General features: G+C 40.7%; 1 protein-coding gene across 6 annotated transcripts in view; it reads right to left on the minus strand.

Moving 5' to 3' along the window:
* The window catches only part of NCAM1 (neural cell adhesion molecule 1), an 88820-nt gene extending 70622 nt beyond the window's left edge, over window positions 1–18198 (minus strand). For 4 of the 6 annotated variants that reach the window (XM_088527367.1, XM_088527363.1, XM_088527364.1 and 1 more), the window contains exon 1: window positions 18083–18197. In XM_088527367.1, coding sequence (XP_088383493.1) covers window positions 18083–18134 — 52 coding nt within the window. In that variant the 5' untranslated portion in view covers window positions 18135–18197. Of the gene's footprint in view, window positions 1–18082 lie in introns of all 6 variants that reach the window. The other 2 variants (XM_088527366.1, XM_088527365.1) reach the window with 1 other exon arrangement.
* Between the last annotated feature and the right edge of the window lie 3465 nt (window positions 18199–21663).

A 21663-nucleotide genomic window follows, 5' to 3' on the forward strand; every position in this document is an offset into this window, starting at 1 on the left:
CACAACAGAATACATACCAATACCAGCAAACAGCCAGAATCAACTCCGCAGAACATATTCTTGCTGTACAGATTGCTGACATTTGGTTTTGCCACAATGGACGTACCCCACACACTTGCCTCTCAAAATTAATAGACAACTACGCTCAATCATATAAAAACAATCAAGAAGTCTGCAAGCTAATGACAGACAACTCTTGCAAACAAGGGACTAGAGCTGGCATAATTCCGGATCAAAAATTGAACACTCACTAAGAAACAGAATCATAACACGACTATTGTGTATGCAGAAGAGTTAGAACTGTCACAAGTTTGTTATCAAGGAACTAAAATAGTACTTATTTTACCCTCCTTCTCCCTCCAAAACCTTGTTCCTCCTAAACATGCAGGAGGACAGCTGAACACTCTGAACAACAATCTTTCAGAAAACCACAGGGAACAGATTACCCATGGCTTAAGTATCTAATCCTCTTCTAATTTCTAAAAGTCTAACCACTTTAACTGATTACTTGCCATGCAAGAATCAAAGGTTAGCATGTTTTTATCACTGGATATCTGATTCCCATAAGGATACTAGGCCTGGGAAAAGTAATAGATTTCTCTCAAAAGTGTATTATATTGCTAACATTTCAAGAGGGGTTAAAGGAAGTACAAGACCCTTTGTAACATGCCACTGAAGAATTCCTGCTGATTTATTTGTGCCATTTCTCTCTCCCACTCAGGGCAACAGCTTCATGCATCACTTAACAGTACCTCTTACCACTGAATAACAGGGTACACTAAATTGAAGAAAAGACTGTGCTTCCCTGAGTTCTCCACACCCTGAAGGTGGCTTTCTTCCTTAATGCTTTGCCTTTAAGCTTTTCCCAGGGGAACAAGATATTAGGGTCGAGGCAATCAGGGGCAGACAGATGCATGCTAAGCCCAGGGTGTGCTTTGAGCCAGCACGGTGCTGGAATGATGCTGGCCATGCTACAGCAAGGGCGAAGGAAGGGTCTTCTGCATGAAAGCTCAACACCTACAGTGGGCATCTGAGTCAAAGCTAATCAGTCTACTTCAGAGGCAAGAGGTATTAAAGCAAGCATCATACAGTCCTACCACGTCAGAATTATTCTTGAAAGACACGTTATATATGGCTTGGCAGTGACCTAGAAAAGGGAACATATGTACGCTGTCCCATTTAGTGGATGGCAAATTAAACAAAAGAAGACATAGGAAATACATTTTGAGAGAAAAACCAGTATGCGCAAGTATACACATCAATATGCACAAGTATCAGTATGCACATGTTTTACACAGTTGCTCCCTAAGAAATCTATAATAAAGAATAGCTCTCGTTCATTCTGTGGCATCATGAAGCACAAGCTTCAAGCCAAATCAAACTATAGAAGCCTCAACTGAGGTTGAATAACAAATAAACACGGTTTTTCTGTCTACCACACTGTCCTCTTCATTAGTGCCACAGTTGCAATATTGCTACTAATTACAGCTTTAAGGACTTCCAGCAAAAAGAACTCAAGCAAGTTCCCCTTCACAGCAGATGTGCAAAGAAGTTAGTTCACATGGATAACATTTTGTCTAGCAACATTTACTAAAAATAAAAACTACACAGATGTTAGTATGAATGACTTGAGAATTATAACAGTATTTATACATAAATCTGTGCTTCCCAAAAACTAAGAGCAAGATAGTGACAGGTCTCGCTGAGTGCACTCTCAGGGTGGAGAGCTCCCTTCACTATCAAGCCCTATGACACATGCTACACTAACAATACTATACTCATCCTGAAAGAAAGCAAACAAATCTTTTGCACAACACTAAATTAAATAAGAGCAAAAAAATCAACCGGTAATGGTAATGACATAGTTAAGAAAAAAAAAAAAAGAGGGGGAAGACATTTTAATAAAAAGCCTAAGAGCACTCCATACAGCCACACAAAGGCAGCGCCTATAGCAATTATAAAACAAAAACAAACAAAAGAATAGAAAAGCAAACATGACACACTTGGAACAAATATGCTTCCCCCTTTAACAGAATTGCTCCTTTCCTTTAAAGTCCGTGGCTGTTTTCTTTCTACACTCACTATTTTAAAACTGCCATTTACATCTCTGGCAAACTTTGGCATCAAAGAAAGAGTGGGTGGACTCCCTCACACCCCACAGCCAAACAACTTCTTCCAGGACTACAGTATACCTGCTTTACTCCTTTGAGTCTGCCAACAACACACCACCAACGAACAGAGAAAATACTGATTCCAGCAACTTGAACGACCGCCTAACCACAAAAGAATGTGCCTTTCACTACAGCAAACTGGATAAAATCACCTGTTCCCGCCATTATAAAATCTCCCAAGTCTTTGCGCTGCCACGCTGAAGACACCTGCAAGCTTCCTGGTAGAGCCCTACAAACTGCTCCAGTGGACTCACTTGCTTCCCCATTTCACCCACTAGAGCAAAGCCACCAACTTTTGTCAGTTCGTTTAACAGATTTTTTTCCAAAACCTTCACTATGAATACCATTTTGATTGCTTTTAAATAATAAAATGCAAGGATTCTCTCCTCCAACCATGAAAAATCTAGCACCATCACACTTAGTAAAACTGTAGGAGTGACAAAATCTTGCCCATGACTGAGAATTCACGTATTTTCAAGCTACTCCTATCAAGCAGAAACAATCTTGTGTTAATTGCTTTGGTAAGCCTTAAATCAAGAAAATTTAGCCAACACTGTTTTCAACAGAGGACTGTCATTTCAATAAATTGATCGGGGTGGGGGAAGCAAGTGGAAAATCAAGCAACTGCTGCCAATTTAAGTCTTAGCTCTTCCTTGTCCTGGAAGTGCTTTGTGGGTACATAGATGAATGGATTGTTACGCATCTTGTGATGCCGGCATTCAATTATTTCCATTTTTCTGTTCTTTGGCGGCATACGATAGCTTTGCTTGCACAAGAAGTGTCAGCCCAGTAAAAGGGAATCTGTACCCAAGAGTGTTTTAATGTGCATTTCATACCAGCTGTCTGTCCGGTTAAATAAATAAATAAATAAAAGCTGCAGGTCGAGCCTCCCAACCCATCATCTCAAGATGATGTACTTAGATCTCCCAAATGAAGATGATAAAATAAATATAAAGACAGCAAAAGATCATCCACCTGTACCTCCAAGGCATCAAAGCACATTACACTGCTGTTTAATGGGCAGGCACTCAAGGGAACACAAAAGCTTTTGCCTAAATTTGATCAGTTTGAAATGACATCAAGAATTTTCTAATTTGAAAGCATTAAGGTATAATGAAATAGACATGGCTCACAGGGACCCGATTAGCTTTTAACTGGACATAACTGCATTATCTTTTCTCTCCCCTCTCTCCCCCCTGCTTTTTTTTTTTCCTATTATTTATGCAGACAAGGGGGGCAGGGATGGAGTAAAAAGAAATAAGGAGTAAAAAGAAATATGTCCTCTCTTGACAGAAAATGGCAAGAGCAAATCAGAGTTTAAGAAGTTAAAATCAACAACCATCAAATGAAGAAAATACACTGCAGACAAGCACAATGGAGCATTAGGTGGTTTCTATCTAAGTCTTTTCTTAATACACGCATGTATTCCAAATGCATGAAGACCCCATTTCTCTACTTAATCTACCCTTAACACTCTGCATTCTTCTTTCAAATAAAAAGAAAGAAAACAAAAGCCCAGAAGGAAGAATAGAGCTGCCTCCACAACTGTAAGTTGTCACCTTCAGTTTAAACACATTGCTCGTGTAATTCTATGGCTCCAGGAATCAGGAGTGTTTTGGTACCATCTCGAAATAACCTTGCATAACCTTGTAAGGAATAAGCAATCTCTTAAGAGCCTATTGATTCAGATGACATTTATTCAAATGTTTACTTTTAAAGAAAGTAGGAAGCACTTAACCCTTTAACAACTCCTCTCCGCAAGATAGATGTCTCCTCTCCAAGTCATTAAAGACCTTTGGCACTGTCCTATGTTACACAAATACAAACTGTATTAGAAGAATTAGGCATAACTCATGGAACTCATTGTACTTCTTGGGCATTCTTATTTTACTCACTCTTATTTTCACTTATTTACTACACCTGGATTGGATTGTTTGGGAGCTTTCTATGTGCATGCCTGCAGCAGAATTCTGCTAAGCACCACACAAGTTTCTTTACAATAAAAGGGACTGACTTAGTTGCTCTGTTTTTCTAAGCGTGCAAAAAAAGAGGGGAAAAAAAAAGGTCTAACCTTCTCGCAAAATTCTTTCCCTTGAAATTTGATAAGCATAGTGTTTCCCATTTGTTTTCAAAGAATGACCGAAAATAAATTGCCATTCCACCTTCTGTTCTGGAAAACAGACCTTGCCTTCGTCCCCCCATGTCTCCAACCACCTCAGCTGGCAGTCTTGATTGATTATCCCAATGGAACAAACCAAACAGACCTTGATCCACTTCAGTAAACTTCTCCTTTCCAGGCTGATTTCCATTTAGATATGTGATATGTCCAAACAGACATTTGGTCCCCAACCAGCCTCAAAAGACAAAAACTATTCCCAAGCACTTGCAGCCACACTTAACATGATATGGTTAGTAACACAGCATTTATACAGTTGTATCTTTTTAAGAGCGGTAGCATCAGAACTGCAAATTGACGAATAATGCGCTGCAAATTAGATATAGTAGCTGTGAAGAACCGAAAAAAAGATGACAGTGGAGAAAGTGATTGGGAAATGTACTCATTGCAACACAGAAGGGTAATATATTTTCACAAATTCCATAAAACCGCTATTTCATAATGTATGTATCCATGAGATCATAGTAGTTTCCCCAAAACTGAACCACTTGGACTAGCAGAGAATTTAAAAACCATGACTGTGGTCACCAATTGATATCTTATCAGACTACTCTCTTAAAGCACATAAATGTATGCAAAATAAAGAATACTAAGAGAAGAAACAAAGAAAAAAAATCCTGCCACTTCTGCTGGAGTGAGTCTACGCTGTGCCAGCTGAAGAACGGTATGTTGGGAGCCAGACTAACAACTGAATCTACAATATAAGAGAAAAATAAAAATATCCTGAAACCTCCAAAAATATCAACACATAAATCACACTGCTTCATTGTACTTACAACATAAGGGCCTTAGGGCATACTGACAAATGAACAAACAAAAATGTATTTTAATTCCCTAGTGGGTATCACTATAGTGTCTTCTTTGATTAGACAATCAGCACAGACATCTTGATAGAAATCAAAAGCTCTTGAGTTCAGACAAAAGTCCTAACAGGAACCCATATATCTTGCATTGCACTGCAGAATACATGGAATACATGGCGGATTCCAAGCCAAAATACAACCTTGCTCATATGCCACTCAGCTTGATGGAAAATAAGATTAGATGAAAAACATAAGTTACTGTTTGGTAGAACAAAGCATTATTTAACATACATTCTCACGTAAGGCCCTAAAATCTCCCCTACTAGCTTGTTTATTCTACAATTTCTTTAGACTCTTCTTTCTTTGGATAGTCAAATATAAGTTATTTCAGAGACATTTTGTGATTGATTAGCAGTGCCATTTAGGGCATCAACATTTTGGGAAAGACTGGTAATGCTGGCATCCTTTACTAATATAAATGATATGTAATTAAGGGCAGCGTCATTCATGGAGAAGTTTGAAGCATCGGTATCTGCTGAACTCTAAAGCACACATCAGTCATCTGCTATCTTACCAAAGTACTTAAGACATTCCTTCCCTATCACTCCAGGTTCATCTAAAACAGCCACGACGTTGAATAAAAGCACAGAATATTAAATCATTAACAATTTTACTTTTTTTGCTTCTCTTTTGGGTTCAGAATGTAAGAACAGCCACACTGGGTGGCAGAAAAGAACTGTCAGCCCCCTCTCTTGAAAGGATAAGAAACTGGGCAAGTACTTCTCCTGACACATCATCCCACCTTTAAATATGCAAACAATAATTTTCTCATCAGTCTGCCCATGCCACTGGAAACATCAGTTCATTACTCCACTACAAAAGTACAGAGTAATAAGAGATACCACTTATGCATATACAAAGAAAATATGTATATGCATTGCTGATCTTCACTTTTTTATGTAACCTTACTACTACAAAATTAACCTCTCCCACCATTACTCACAAAGTTCATTTATTCTTCAGAAGAAAGTAAGATTACAAACAGTACAATAAATTAGTGCCACCTAGTGGCTTTCAGAATGTTAACCTGGACCAGAGCTTTATTTTACCTGCCTTTTACAGTTTTTAATTTATGATCCCTATAAATACCAAAATGATATAAAAACGGAAACATCTTGATATATCATCAGCGGAGCGCACAGTTATCAAAGTAACAGCAGAAGGTGCACTAGGGTTTTAGGATGAGAAATCTTATTCTCAATTTCTAGAAATCCGTAGAAACAGCAAACAAATACCAAGGCATGTCTCTACCTAGCCAGAAACCCATCTTTAAAGCTACTGACCGTGCAGCCAATAACTTTGCAATCGTTTAGAATAAATATGGACTGAAAATTAACAAGTGTTCAGTGTTATATCAAAGGAAGTATTTTATCCATTTATAACTTTTTTCTTCAGAAGTTTTGAAAAGAAGAATGAGTAAGTAGCATTTAAGAAAAAAAAAAGAAAAAAGACAATACTGTATGATTACATACTTCAAGGTTTCAACACTTCTGCAAGCACATCAAGACTTTAAATCAGCTGTTAAAAGCTCAGTATATTGTTGTTATTCCAGTAGTGCATCGTAAATGACTAGTAAGCTTACTGAAGAGCATTCCATTTTGCCACGTGAAAGGAAAATCTTATACAGTTCTCAAATGAAAAGATTGTAACATTTATCCTCATTTCTGTGATGCTATGTCTAATGTTACAGAGAAACACGTCACCAAAGCTATCCCCATCCCACTAGACCTGTGTGTGATTCACTCAGTTACAAGCAAGGCAGGAATCTGGTATGAGACAATCTGACCACAGTATCCTGTAGGATAAGACCAGATCCTAGTCACAAAAAATTGAAGGCAATTCAACAGTATTTGTCCAGCAACCAAAGATGAATGTGCTTTTTTGTTTGAGGACTGACAAACTGAATACAGCCCAAATAAAACTGAGCCACTCGCTGGAATTTAAACCAAAAGAAAATCATTTAGGACAAAGAAGGTCAAGACTTTGGAAAGCACAAAATATGATAATCACATTTTTCTTGGAAAAGAATATCATTCAGTTCTTTGCAGCATCTCAAACCAAAAAGCATCAAGTGCCAGTACGCCATCATTTAACAAAACCAGGAGCTACGAGTGAAACTGTTGGCACTGGAATCAACTGGTAAAAGAAAGATGATTTAGGAATGCAAACTTTACTGTAATTTCCTTGAGAGAAACCTCAAAACCCAACCATCCGTTCCTTTCTTGTTGGTGTAAGCTATGCACCTTTCTTTCTTCATGCAAACACATTTTAGGTGTGTTGCACTAGAACAGAAAACTGTACAAACATAGGGCAAGGCAGAAGTAGCTACCTCCTAACTGTAAGCACAACACAGTTATGCACGAAACACTAAAAATGCTGGAGATACTGAAAACTGGCAGACCACTCAGTAGTTACAATAAAAGCGTATTTTTTCTTAAGGTTGCCACTTATTCTACATTATGGTTGGACTCGATGACCTTGAGGATCTTCTCCAACATAATGATTCTATGATATAAAGAGTGAAATTATACATGCTGCACATGAAGATTGGATTCTCTGAAACACTTATTGTATGGGCTACCATTTGAGAAAATGCATGATAATTTTATATTTATTTCCAACATTTACATTCCAATATACATTCCAATGCTAATACTGACTTCCCCCAAAGCTTGCATTTACAAGCTATCACTTTGCTCAAATGTGGAACTCTCAAAATTTACATCAAATATGCAAATACTTTTAAATACTTCCAGATCTGATGCAATGTCAGGCAGAGGTATTTTTAGCTCTAATCCATTTAAAGTGCTAAATTCCTAGGGAATCAGCAGCATTGCTCTCACTCATCACTTCCACTAAATTCTTCTGGTTACTGTATTCATTACAGTCTTCAAGAATAATGAAATAAGAGGAAAAGAAAACAACCTCTGGTAAAGAAATATCTTTATCCTTTACTTTTTAATATTGCAATTACTTCAGTATGCCCCAATAATCAACAAATCACAGCTACATTTGCACACACGAGACATGATAGAAATAAGCAAACAATGCAGGGAATTAACACACAACATTTAGGAATACAAAAATACTTCAAGATGTAGCACTAAACATTCTCTAAATCTGACACGGCAACTGTACTGCAGAACTCTGAGCTGGCTACAAAGCCACGAGAAAACAGAATTTTTAGTTCAAGAATAACTACACCAACCAAAACAGCCAAGAGATTGTTTCCCATTTGTCCTGTATCCATATTTGTACTATCCAAAATCATAAAAATAAGGTTTCTTTTAGCTGAAATAAATTTTTAAATAAAGAACACAGTAAACACTTCCATTTCCAAATAGATGGAATGTTCAGTTGTTTCTCTGGGGATTATTATTTTCAAAAAGTAGAGAAAACCTAAAACAGAGAGGGACTACCAGAACAATTTAAGTGTACATATTACAAAGAAAGCAACTGCTTTCACTTATAGATACTATGACAGCACGACAGCATTTAGAGCTTTCTCATTTACCACAATTGATTATCACTTTAGCAATAAAACAACCCAAAAACAAGAGGCTAGTGTTCTTTACTCAAACACAAATCATTGTCGTGAATATAAAGAAAATATTTGAAGTTGGTTTGCCTGTGACTATACACAAAGTAGAGGAAAAATACAAGATAAACATACTTCAGATATTTATTTCATCAGCTTCTTCTCCAAGCAAAAACCTTCCCAACCTTACACTAGTGAAAAACTTTTGGAGAATTTATACTGAAAAAAACAACAAAATAGCCCACTAACACAAAACACTCCAATACACTGAACTTCCTGGGGAGAGGCTGAGGAAAAGAACAAATCATGTGTGACACGTATTAGTTTGCTTAACGTATTACCACATGATGTTCAGATCTCCCAGGGATAAGTAAAGCAGAGATTTTTCATTCTTACACCACTAGAATGCTGACAGTGTGTTTTAATAATTAATAGCATTACTCATTACTCTTTTAAAGAGTAGAACATCTACCAGGGAAAAGGTCATTGTATACATGTATTTCCTATAACTCCTAAACATCCACTACAAATCACTATTGGAAATAGAACATTAGGTCGAATGATTTTAGTCTGAGCAGTAAGGGAAGTCTTATGTGAGGAAAAAAAATGCTTCCTAGTAAGGCTACTTCTTCCACCTCATTCTAGTTAAGGAAAATCCCTATTTTCTTCAGCAGGCGTGGAAAAGATTACCACAACTCACTCCAACCCATAGGAATGCTCACTTACACAAAAAGTAGTCTGCAGATTAGCATTCATATTCACCTATTTGAGCACCTATCTTGTGTTGAAGCCATTGTAGTATTCATATTGACAGAGTGACCATTTTACATACCCCCCCCAATATAGTATCTCTGGAGAGGTGAGACAGATTCCCTCCCGGTTATCATGTATGACTTTTACTGATGTGCATTGTAGTTGAATACATGTCTAAATGTAGAATTTTCCCCACAAAGACAGCATGCAAAGGCAAAGTGAGCAAGAATAAGGCCAAAAATAGGCACTTCTTTGCTCAGAATAAAAGCATCCTGTTGAAAGGAATACACGTTTTTAAGTGCCTAAACAAAATAATGTTTATTCCACAAACAGAAGCAGTTTGCTATGTAGCATTAATCTACAGCTAACATCCACGCTAGCGTGAAGAAAATTATACCTTTCTCCTAGCTATAAACACAAGCATGCACAGCAGGCATGGTCCTGTCCATAAGCACAAACTTCTTGCACAAATGAAGTGTTTTAATTAAATTTTGCAGAGAAATGGATTAAAAAAAAAAAGATAGAGTTGACTGTCCGAAGCCCATCCACACACACAAAAATAGGAAAAATGTGAAGCTAGCAAGCAAATCCATATTAAACTATATCTTTCTTCCATATACCATATCTCTTCCTAGAGACTACTGAGCCTTCTCAAGCAAAACACAGCTTAAAGACCAAAGCTGGACATATTCTACAACCAATCAGCTTCTAAATTGCAGACAAAATCCCTACAGTAATAAGCAAGCAAACCGAACACAAGTAAGGGATAAACAGTGATACAAGCAGCAGAAGAAAAGGGGCTTTTTATTTCATATTCTTGTAGACGAGATCCAAAATCCAACTGTGAGAAGACAAAAGCTAAAACAGAAAAATGTTAATGAGCTGAAAAGAAGCCAGAGAAGCTTTACAGATCTGAAACAAGGTGTATGTCTGCTGTGGTTTGATCGTGACAATAGCGACGAAGAAATGACTACCCAGCATGCTAGTGATGATAACAGGAGTAAAAGCTAAAGAGTATTCATAGCTCTTCAAAAAGCTCTGCAAGATTGTATATTTTCATTTATGGTTTTCTAAAGAACTAATAGAACTTGCAGACTAAATGTCATTAATAAATCCTAGCGTACAGAATATTTTCCTAGCAGTATTCCAGTATGCCCAGGTTTTCCTAGTAACTATTAAACACCAGGGAGTACATAGTAATTGCTAAGTGCTTTCAACTTGCATCTCTCAGATCATGAAGAGATTAAACTCCAAAAGGATTTAAGAGACTACACAGTAATTCTTTATGTCAACTACAGTCCCTAAAACCATGTTATACTTACAAGGAATTATCTTTTGAAAAACACCACAATTGAAATATGTTCACCGTAGTCTGTTCTTTTGAATATTTCCAGGCTTACAATGCTTTATTTAAGAAGTTACTTGGACAAGCAACTGCTGATTACATTTTATACAATGGCATACACAAGTGTGTGGTGATCGTGATGCTCCTCCCAGTACTAATATACTTTTAAAATTATCAAGTTCTTTACAAATTAGACAGTAGTGTCAGTACACATTTTGCATGCTAGACCTTGAAGGGCACAAAATTAATGTTTCAGGCACACTGGCTAATGTTACATAGACTCACAACTGCAGAGAAAGTTTCAAAAAAAATTTAAAAAGGCTGTAAAAATACACACAACTGCACATTCAGTGCTCTGTTACAAAAACACCACACCTTATACAACAATTCAGGGACTACATATAAAGTATCTACCCAACACAGATGCAAATACAACATCAATATTAGTTGTATGCATTATTTCCTGTTATACTTCTAAACAGCAGAAGTGTTAAGTGCTTCATATAAAGCACTTAAGTATCTCTCCCATTCTCCAAAGTTCATATTTCAAAAATGTATTTTCTTCTTTTTTCTTTTTTTTTTCTCTTCTCCCTCCCAAACACACGTCTCTATTCTCAACCAGGTACCCTCCTCCATTCTATAAGGATGTGTAACCTAAAACAAAAAACTCACATTTTCCTCCCTGGGATTTGCCGCTGGAGCAACAAAAGAAAAAGCGCATACAAAGGTAAGATGACTCATTAATACGTGAGCCCACTTTGCCTCACGGTAACAGCTGCAGTAGTATTAAGACATATTAGCAGAGAAAGGAACCAGGTTCTGTCGGTGGCCACCAGTGAAGAGAGGCCAGCCTCATCCTCTTCACTGCCTCCCTTGAGGTCTATGAAAACATTTTATTCCAAAAATTATCCAACCTGAAAATTTCCCCGATCTTACACACCTTCTATGAGTTTTCCACAAGTATCATGGCTAAGTGTCATAAAAGCTGCATTAAATTCAGCACATTTCAACAGTGTTTTTATTTTCTATCGTCTGATCATCTGAAGAATATTTGTATGGTTAATCTCAGGACTATCTTTAGTCCTGAGATTTCACCACATCATGTTGAGTCACTCCCCTCTTAACCCTACCTCCAGTATTCTGGATCCTTACAAGCCAGGCATGCCCCACAGAAAATGCAGTGACCAAATGGGACTGTTATTCTACAAAACACTGCACTAATTCTCTTGCATTCAGTCTTTCCACTTCAACAGAATAAAACTCCCTTTCAGAACATCAATTCCTATCACCCCCCCACCTCTTTTTTCCCTCAGACACGCTATGGGGATTCCTCTGTGCATGCATAATGCAAATAAGGAAAACATCCTTTGAAAGAGCGATTAATATGCAAAGACAGCCTGCTTTTTAGTGGGATGAGAAGAACCACCAACAAGCATTTCCAGATTCTGAGGTTTCTTCAATTGTTTCCCCTGTTTATTTTAAGCATAAGATTATGCAATAATGCTACACATTAGGACCAATTTGCCAATATTGTGTAAACAATTTCAAGTTGGCCGCTCATCCTTTGTATCATATTTAAATCTAGCCTTGAATAACCTAGGCACTGAAAAATATAGGGTCTGAAATTTTGATTCCTCGCTAAGTCTTACTCTTCATATTAAAAAGACAGCATTTTAAATCTAGTTGCAACACATTCATCCTCACCATCAAACATTATTTCTTCAAAGGAAACACGGCTGCCACGTTTCTGTTGCATGTAAGTCACAATTGACTTGGCGCTCTAAATGGTTCCTAGATACCCATATCAATTATTCGCTTAAATGTGAAGGCTTAAGAAGTCGGATAAGTCACTCAGCTAGCAAGTTCTTTATTATGTGAATATTCCACACAGTGTCTTCTTCAGTATAGCTGTTGATGTATGATTTCATGATATCTTCATGATAGCACTCTTCTCTGTGGAGACTGCCTAAGAAACTGAATGAAGCCTTACTATAAAGATGATCCCTCCATTGTCTGCTCTTAGTGCTTTAATTTCATTTGCTTCTGTGTCAAGGTCTACAAAAAATGACACTTTTACATTCTGCAACATAAGCAACCTGCAAGAATTCCATCCCATCTAATTCCAAAGATGTGCTTCTACAATCTGCGTTTTAACTCACTGCCTTCCAAAACAGTCTGAAAGAACTAAACACTAAAAATAATAATAATAATAATAATAATAAAGGTGCTGGAGGTCCCTAATAAGAAGAGGTTCAGACACTCCAAATGCCATAATGCACGGAGAAGAACTGTATCACTGAATTCAAGCCACCTTCACCTCCATATTCGTCCTCAGAGAGCAAATCAGAAAATCTGCTCTCAACATAGATATATCTGAACAGAGAAATATCTACGGACCAAATTCAACAGATTAGAACCCTGGTATTTCAAAGCACTTCGCATTTACTTAACACTACAGGCTTTCTACTGTTATATACTTTCCAAAAGTATGCTTTATCAGCAGTTGCCCAAAGAAATTACCTCAACTAAGACCACTGATGTTCTATATCTAGCAAAACAACAGTTTTGTCAGAATATCCTTTTCCGAATAAATCTGGATGGCCACAGTACACTTTAGTATGTTTTGGCATAACCTTTTCTCACATTTATAGTTGGAAGGTTTAGAAGTTGCAAGTATGACTCATTATATGGATAGTAATTATAGTATCTGCCTTCTCATCTTCTTCTAAGATGTCTTAAATGTGCACAGTGAAAGCTACTGAACTTGAAGCGCAAAAGAGAAACTACTGTAATTTGTAGTTTACCCAGGAACTTTTATCATTCCACTTCCTTTAAGTGTCTATATTGTAAGTTTAAAACTGTACATAAAAATCTCATTCCAGCACTTGGTAGCAACTGGCTCAGCCACGTATAAATGCAGTATACTAGAAGTGCCTGAAAGGTCGCCATTTGGCTGTCAGGGCAACTTCAAAAGGCAACGTTACTAATGAGCAGCTGCAGCGGGGAGGCTGCATTTCAACACCAGCAACTGAAAGGGTATGATGGCACTACCGCCAAACCCACCTAATTTACATCCTTTTGCATTGCCAAGGACTTTAAACTTTGGTAATGTGTTTTCCTAAACAAAAGCCAGAGCCAGCACAGATCTGACCTTCAAATTTGCTTCTGGGATTTTCATGTCTAACAAAAGTCTATTTGCCTAGTGGCTCTTTTTTTTTTCCCTTGAAGATTTGAGAGCATCCAGATGAAAACCAACACATCAGGTCACCAGAAAACATGCGTGAAAAGTAGTATTCAGAAAAATGGAGAAGCCTGGGAGCTGTAGTTCCCTTTACTGCCACACCCTCAGTCAAGTTACTCCCGCATGCTTTCCCTGTTACAGAGAGCTACTGCAGAAAGACAAAAGGCACAATATTGTTTTCTTTTGTCAACCGTTTATATTTACAATTGAATTTGCATCCTTATCTCAGCTTTTCAGATCTTCACGAAGGAATAAAATTAGGAAACCAATGAAGGCTTATATCTTTTTGCTTCAACAAAAAAAATGCTGCAATGGCCCTCACATTTTTTTTTTTTTTGGTAGTTCCTCAGTGCATGCTGTCATACACTCTCCTAAAGAACACAGCTTTCCCCAGTCAAGTTACACAAATATTCTGGCATGTTTATTCTGGCATGTTCATGATGTTTATCTTATTATTTGCAATTACAAGTTATGGTAGAACAGAACTATTATTAACTGATAATTCATACTGAAATACATTGCCATGCAAAACCAATGCTTGCAACATCCACATCAGGAAACACGACAGACTGACAAAAAAAAAAAAAATCCAGAATCATGCATTTTCTGCCTAAACACTCCCAGATGATGTGTTAAATGATCAATACAATGCAGGACAGCCTTTTAAACAAGAAAAGAAAATGTGCTTTTGTCTCTTACGAATGCTTTTTTACTGTTCCTTATAGATGGATGGCAGCAGGTGCAGTATCCCTGCCTCCTCCCCCATCAATTTGTTCTGCTTTCCGCCAGTCAGCCAAAGCAAACCCATTACCAATAAATAAATAAATAAATAAATAAAAGCATGTATAGGTAGATACACACACAAACACATGTATACAAAATACACCTTCATCTATCAAGAAAACAAATGCACTTATACGCAATGGCAGAAAGTTCTCTCTATAAATTAAATTTCTGGACATAAGCCAGGAAAACATGAAGGCACTTTCAGTCTGGAGAGCAGCCACAATCTTTTAACACTCCCAAGGACTTAAACAGAGAATTCATTAAACTACTCTTCTGTTAAATGTCCTTTAAAAAAAAAAACCACACATACACAGACAACAACAAATAAAACCCACAAGAAGCAGGTCAGGGCTTTTCAAGTCCATATGTCAAGACGGTAGAGTTTATACAAAATACTCCCTATTATTTTAGAAACCATAGGTCTCAGAATGTAAATGACAGGCAACGAGCCATCTGCTGTGTCCATAAATCAGCTTCTAAGTTGAAAGTAAATGCTATTTCAATTTAACAATAAATAAAGTCATTACTATCTCAGGCTACAGGAATACATACAAAGGATAAAATTATTCTAAAAGATGTAAAAAGACATCTTTTGTTGTCAACGTATCAGGTAACTCCTCAGAAAAATTATTTTCAAGGTTTCTTCACTAATAAGCATCTATCTCTTGCTTTACATTCAAGCTACTGTAGAGCTACATTTAGGATTTATTAGCAACATCATAGCTGGACCCCTCTTTGACTGACTGCTCGTTCAACATGTCAGCATGGAGAGACACAGAGAGAGAGAGAGAGAGGGAGGGGGGAGAGACAAAGTGAGCATGTCTCATCCACATCAGCAAGGGAAAGTCAGGGGAAAAAGGAGTCAACCTTCCAAAAACCAAAGAAGGCTCCTTTAGTGTGGAAGGCATAACTGAGGTGATGGGTATTGTTCTCACTAAATGCAGTGCTTCTGCTTTATTTTGGATTTTTTAGTATTTTTTATATTCTCTATTTTATGCAGCTTTAACAGTCCCGTTCCCATTGCGCAGTTCGCTAGGCATCCTATGCATTCATAATTACTTTTGTTGGATAAACATGTATTTGAGTGGAGCAGCATATGATGTGCAGACATTTTTAATTTTCTTCCTCCAGTCTGCTCCTCTTAAAAAAAATAAATAAAATGGACTTTCTTCTCCTCTCCTATAGCTGAGAATTCCCCTGTGACTGTTTAATAGCAATGGTAGCTACAGAATCACTGCTCTGTAGTCTGGCTCCCTAGGTGGCTAGTCAGGCATAGTGCTCAGAGAGGGCGTGGCTGAGCCAGATGCAGAGCTGGCTGCAGAGGCAACGGAAAGAAGATCTCCTTCCTTATATAAAAACTAGTAATTGGTAACACAAATTGAAGAATGTACAACATACAAAATAAGCTTTGGAGTAGTGCTTATGGCAGGAGAGCTGTGCATCAGGAGTGGGTGTCATGTTGATGCTGAACAGGTGGTGTTATTTGGCAATGGACTAGAGCCCACTGGTGGCAGTGACCTGGCATGATGGCAGCTGCAATTGTTCCAAAACACAGTGACAGATACTGTGCTATTAGACAGAGATACCAAAGGGAGGAGATAAGGCATCATCAATATGGCAATGAGTAACTGCAATAGCTAAGAAACAGCACTGAAGCAAGGGGTGAAGAGGTACAGCAAGATTTTTAATAGCTGTGATATGAATGAATTAGTTGAGCAGAGAGATATGTTGCAAGGACACAGAACTGGGCACAGAACTTTCCCAAAAGAGCACAAATCTGGACAGGGACAGCTTTGGTGTGGTGACAACTGTAGTGAGCTAGAGACAGTTATGTAACAACAGGCTGAGAAGGCGTTACAAGAGATGTGGGGCACAGTAATGCTATTTTGAGGGTAAGAGTAGGGGGACAACCATGGTGTAGGGCTGCAGGCCACAGTGCTTTGAAAGAAACATGGCATTTCTGAGAGGTTGACAGAACGGATGCAGAACTGGGATGCAGTAGCGACAGAAGCAGGAGAGGAGCAGGAGGCTTTTCTGGTGGGCTGGGATCAGGACAGCACGGAGTGCTGTATTTGGGGCGGGGGGCCGCTGGGGTGCAGAGGGGGAATTACCAGTTAGGCGGCGCGGCAGGCAACGGTCTCGCTGGGGGAGGCAGCGGGGCCGCCGCAGGTATGGCGACCCCAAGCCGTCCAACGCATCGCACGACGACTACGGGCGGGAGGGTGGCGGGCGGGCGCCCGGCCGGAGCCACGGACCGTTACGACCGTTAACGATCAAAGCCCCTAACGGCCATTCCCGCTCGAGCCCGCCCGCTCCTCATTGGCTGCGGCCGCCGCCCCCCCCCCCCGCCCGCTCCCCCACCCGCGCGAGGACGGGGCCGCCGCGCCCCTCCCTCCCTCCCTCCCCTCCGCAGCCGCGGCGCGCGCCCCGCGCACGCTCGCGCACAGGCAGCTCCCCCCCCCCGCCGCTCCTCCTGCGCCAGAGCCGGCGCCCCCCGGCGAGAGGCGCCCCCCGGCCCCCCCGCCCTGCGGTGTCCCCGGCTCTCCTCCTCCCAAGCGCCACCCTGCAGCCTCCTCTCTCCGCTTTTTGTTTTTCCTTGCCTTTTTATTATTTTTTCCCCTGCAGCAGCTCTCACCCGCGCCTTTAATTGCAATCGCATCCCACCCCCTCCTGGCGCTCGCTGCATTTTCCCTGCTCATGCATCGTTGGCAAAAACGGTGCGTGAGGGCTGGAAACGCTGCGTTGAGAGGTAGCATCCTTTTAATATTCACAATGCAGTCGGCACAACAAGGAACGGCCGCCGCCTCGCACGGCGACCCCATTAACACACCGCACGTAGCATCCATCCTCGCCGCCCCTGCCCCTCCATTGTCTGCGCTTTGCGACGCAGGAACCTCAGCCAGCGGAAAGGCGCTCGGGCGGTAGGTGCCACTCCTGCCGCTGCGCCCCGAGGCATCGGCATCGCTCGCTCACGCCCTCCTCCTCCACCTTCTCCTGTCAAAGCTGCACAGCCCGAGCCATCTTTCCCCGCCGGCTCGCACGGCGGCGGGCACCGGCCGCCACCCCGGCCGGGGAGCGAGCCCCGCACCGCGGGCTGCCTCCCCGCGCACCCCAGGCCGGGGCAGCGCCGAGCGCGGCGGCCGCGGATCCGCCCGCCCGGCCCCATTGTTCGCCCCGCAGGAGGCGGCTGCGCCCCGGCCCCGCGGTACCTGCGGCTCCGAGGAAAAGCAACGTCCAGGGCAGCGCCGTGGCTGGCAGCATCGCAGCCGCTGCAGGGGAGGGAGCCGCCGGCGAAACAGGGTTTTCCCGCAGCTGGACCAAACAGCGCTCGCTCCTCTTGGGTTTTTTCTCTTTCTCTCCTGTTCTTTCTTTTTTCCTCCTGCCTGCTCTCCTCCGTTCCCGTCTGCTCTGCTGCCGCTCTCGCCGTGCCGCTCGCCTCGCCTGTGCCCGTGCCCGTGCCCGTGCCCGCCCGGTGCCTCTGCCAGCTGCGCCGCGGCCGCGTCCCGGCGCCGCGCAGCGGATGAGTGACAGGCGGCCTCAGCACCGCGCGCCGCGCAGATCCCTGCGCCGCCCGGGCTCGCGCGGCGGCTGCGCCGCGCCGTGTTCTTCCACCCGCGCCGCCCTCAAATAGTACAGCGCGGCGGCGCCGAGGGGCGCGCCCGGCCGCCCGCAAAACGCGGTGAGGAGCCCGGCCCGGACTCGCCGGGGGCCCGCGCGGGGCGGCCGCGGGCGTTGGCTGCGCAACACGAGAGCGGCCTCGCTGGCCACGCGGCCTCGGCGCCCGCCTTGCGCTGCCTGCTCCTCAAGAACGTGCTCGCGGCCTCGCCAGCGCACGCAGGGCACGCGCTGCCGCATCGAAACCAGCCTAGTGCGCGACGCGTACGGATTGCAGTACGCTGTTTTGTGTATAAAGAGCTCCGTTTCGTTGCTTGCCTTTCCGAGTGCCAACTCTTCCACCTGCCTGCTCTACCAACAGGAAAGGCCGAAATCACTGTTCTTCCCTCAACATGTGAGATCTAGGAGAAACTGGTATTTATGGCGTCAACACCCATGAGGGAGCGGTGTGAACAAGTCTCTAAAACTACACTTAGGCTGAGCCGCCTTAACCTATACCTCTTCCAACACCTTCCCAAAAGACAAGGTTGCTAAGAGGTGTCATTACTTCAGCATTACGTGCAGTTGTTTTGAGACCCAAGAACAACTTGAAGGAACAAAGTTTTATGACAAAATTAGAAAATAAAGGCAGTTTTGTTCAGGTGTAGCCTACAGTCTGTGCTTTCACTTCATTAGTATTAGAGGGAAGCACTTCAGATTAAGTGAACCATTGTCATAACATGCAGAATAATTTGGTTTGGTTGATTAATTATAATTCCTATTTAAAAAGGGAAATTTAATACGTAAACCAGACAGTTCTGGATACATAAAGACTCCTAATAACACAGATACTCAATCAGCAAAGAACCGACTAGTATAAAACATAAAGGCAGAAGATATCTTACTTTAAAAAAAGAGAAAAATACACTTTGAACACAATTTGAAAACATCAGTAATTCAGCAACATTTTAATGTAGCTGATCCATTCCAACATTTTTGCTATTAGTGGTTTAAAGGATCATTCCAGACCATATTCTCTCATTTTAATGGATTCTTTTCCTTTTCTGTTTGAGGATTCCCCTCCCCCTTTCTCTTTTATAAAAATGCTTCTCTAAAAGAAACAACAAAATTACTTATTGCAGTGTGATTGAAAACATGCCTTCTCTGCTTCCTTGGCCTGCCTAGCCCATGGACTCATATTGGAATGATTATCTCCACTGAGCAACCTTGCTCAACCATGCCATGTGCTATTACTCTCATTACTACCCTGCTCCCCCAGGGCCTGTCTCCACTCTCCTGAAGTCCTGCATTCGCGAATTCAGTGTATCCTCACATCAGGTCACTCATCCAGGAGGATGCCAATGTAAATTTGAAGTTTTCGGGTAAGGCAGGAACTCTATTCCAACTGCTTTCAAACAGAAAGCCAACAACTAACTTTATGAAAGTATTTCTCTCCGCAATAAAAACCCTCAGTAGAAAGGTTATCCTTTATCTTGAAAGAGGAAGACAGTTTATGGGTACATTTCAGATATTGTTTGTGTTTTTTTCTTTCTTTAATCATATGGAGTACCCTGAGAATATGTCAAGTATTTTACAGCTTTAGCAGAAGAAATTAAGTAGTGGCTGTACAAGAGAGGAAGGATCACCATCATCCATCAAACCAGCGCATCTTATTAGAGTCCCACCTTGTTTCTTTATCCATTCATATACTGGTTGACAAATGTCAAAAAACGTTGAAGGCGAGACATGAGCTTCTCCTTTGGAGAAGCCTTACTCTCTCCTATCAAGGTTCTTAGAAATAACCACAGAGGACAGCAAAACATTGCTTGATGAGAAGTGGTCTTCTTTTGATACCACCTTTATGGGATTCCAGAGCACTGTCACTGAAAAGTTAGGTAACTTACGCATTTGGCAAGACTAATGCCAAATCATTTCTTAAAGAGAAAAGAGACCGAGTTGTCACATTCATATTATTAGCACTGTCAGAACTAGTTTGTACAGTTAGCTTCAGTTCCTAAAGGCCTTTCACAAGTGTTCCATTCAGTTCAAAGAACATCAAGATAGATAGCTTCCTTTAAACATTACATTTATAACGTTCATAATAAAAGCTAGTGAAAGAGCTCAGGTCATTATATATTCAATGAGGAAACTCTAGTACTAATTTAAAAAACTAACTGCACAGACTTTTTCTAACTTTGTCAGACTTTTCCAAAAATATCAGCCATCTCTTCTACAAAAATGCAATTGTTTCTATATTTCAGGTGTATTGATCTTGTGTGGAACATTAAGACTACGAGGAAGGCTTTTCTTTCCCCTCCCCAAAACCTGGCATTGCACAAAATTGGAACAGAAACACGTAATAAAGATATTACATACAACAAATTTGACCTGAATCATTATTTACTGAGAGTACCTATTCTTTTTTTGTTGTTTTTGCCTCAGCAATATCAAGTGTATCTTTACTGCTATTGAGCAACAGCTTAATCTATGACATAGCATAATATTATTTCCCAGGATAAGTAAAGGAATGAATGGGAAGCAGTCACATGGAAGTCAGCAATGGAAATGACATCTCAGCTCTTCTCCACCCACTGATGGAGCAGAAGAATGGAGAAGCAGGGGGCACTCTTTCACTTGTAGTGGACTTCCGAAAATAGAAACATCTTTTAAAAAGATTTCATGGAATGAAGACACTAAAGGTCTAGCCTAATTTTTTTAAAGCTAAGTATCCTAAAAACAGAATTGTGGTCCTTACGGTGAAAGTGGAAGACAGACCAGTCTGAGGCAGTAGTAAGATTAATACCAAAGTTGAACGAGGTGCTCCAAATAAGTACACTATCTGAGCTTTTTTTTTCCCTTCTATATACTGTAGTCTAAGGCCCATACCTATGCATTTTTTTCCTTCCTCTATAAAATAGGAGCACAAATCATACAGGTAAGATTAAACTATTGACTTTGTTGGGTACTTTTCCTAAAAGTGAACAGGAAATTTGGATAAAGTTCTCTCCCAGAGTTAAAACCAGCAGCAGTAGTATCTGTCCAATAATGCTACTTCTACCATCATGCAAACTTGAGAACAGATGTATCAGAATCATAGCTAGACAGGCATTTCACAGAGTAGATGTAACTATATCATCACAAAAAACATTGCAAAATAACCTTTCTCTAACCAGTACACCACTTCCCTTGATACAGC

This window comes from Tinamus guttatus, unplaced genomic scaffold (assembly GCF_059628265.1).
Source record: "Tinamus guttatus ecotype Peru unplaced genomic scaffold, ASM5962826v1 Tinamus_guttatus_pri_ptg000284l, whole genome shotgun sequence".
In the NCBI taxonomy this organism is placed as follows: Eukaryota; Metazoa; Chordata; class Aves; order Tinamiformes; family Tinamidae; genus Tinamus; species Tinamus guttatus.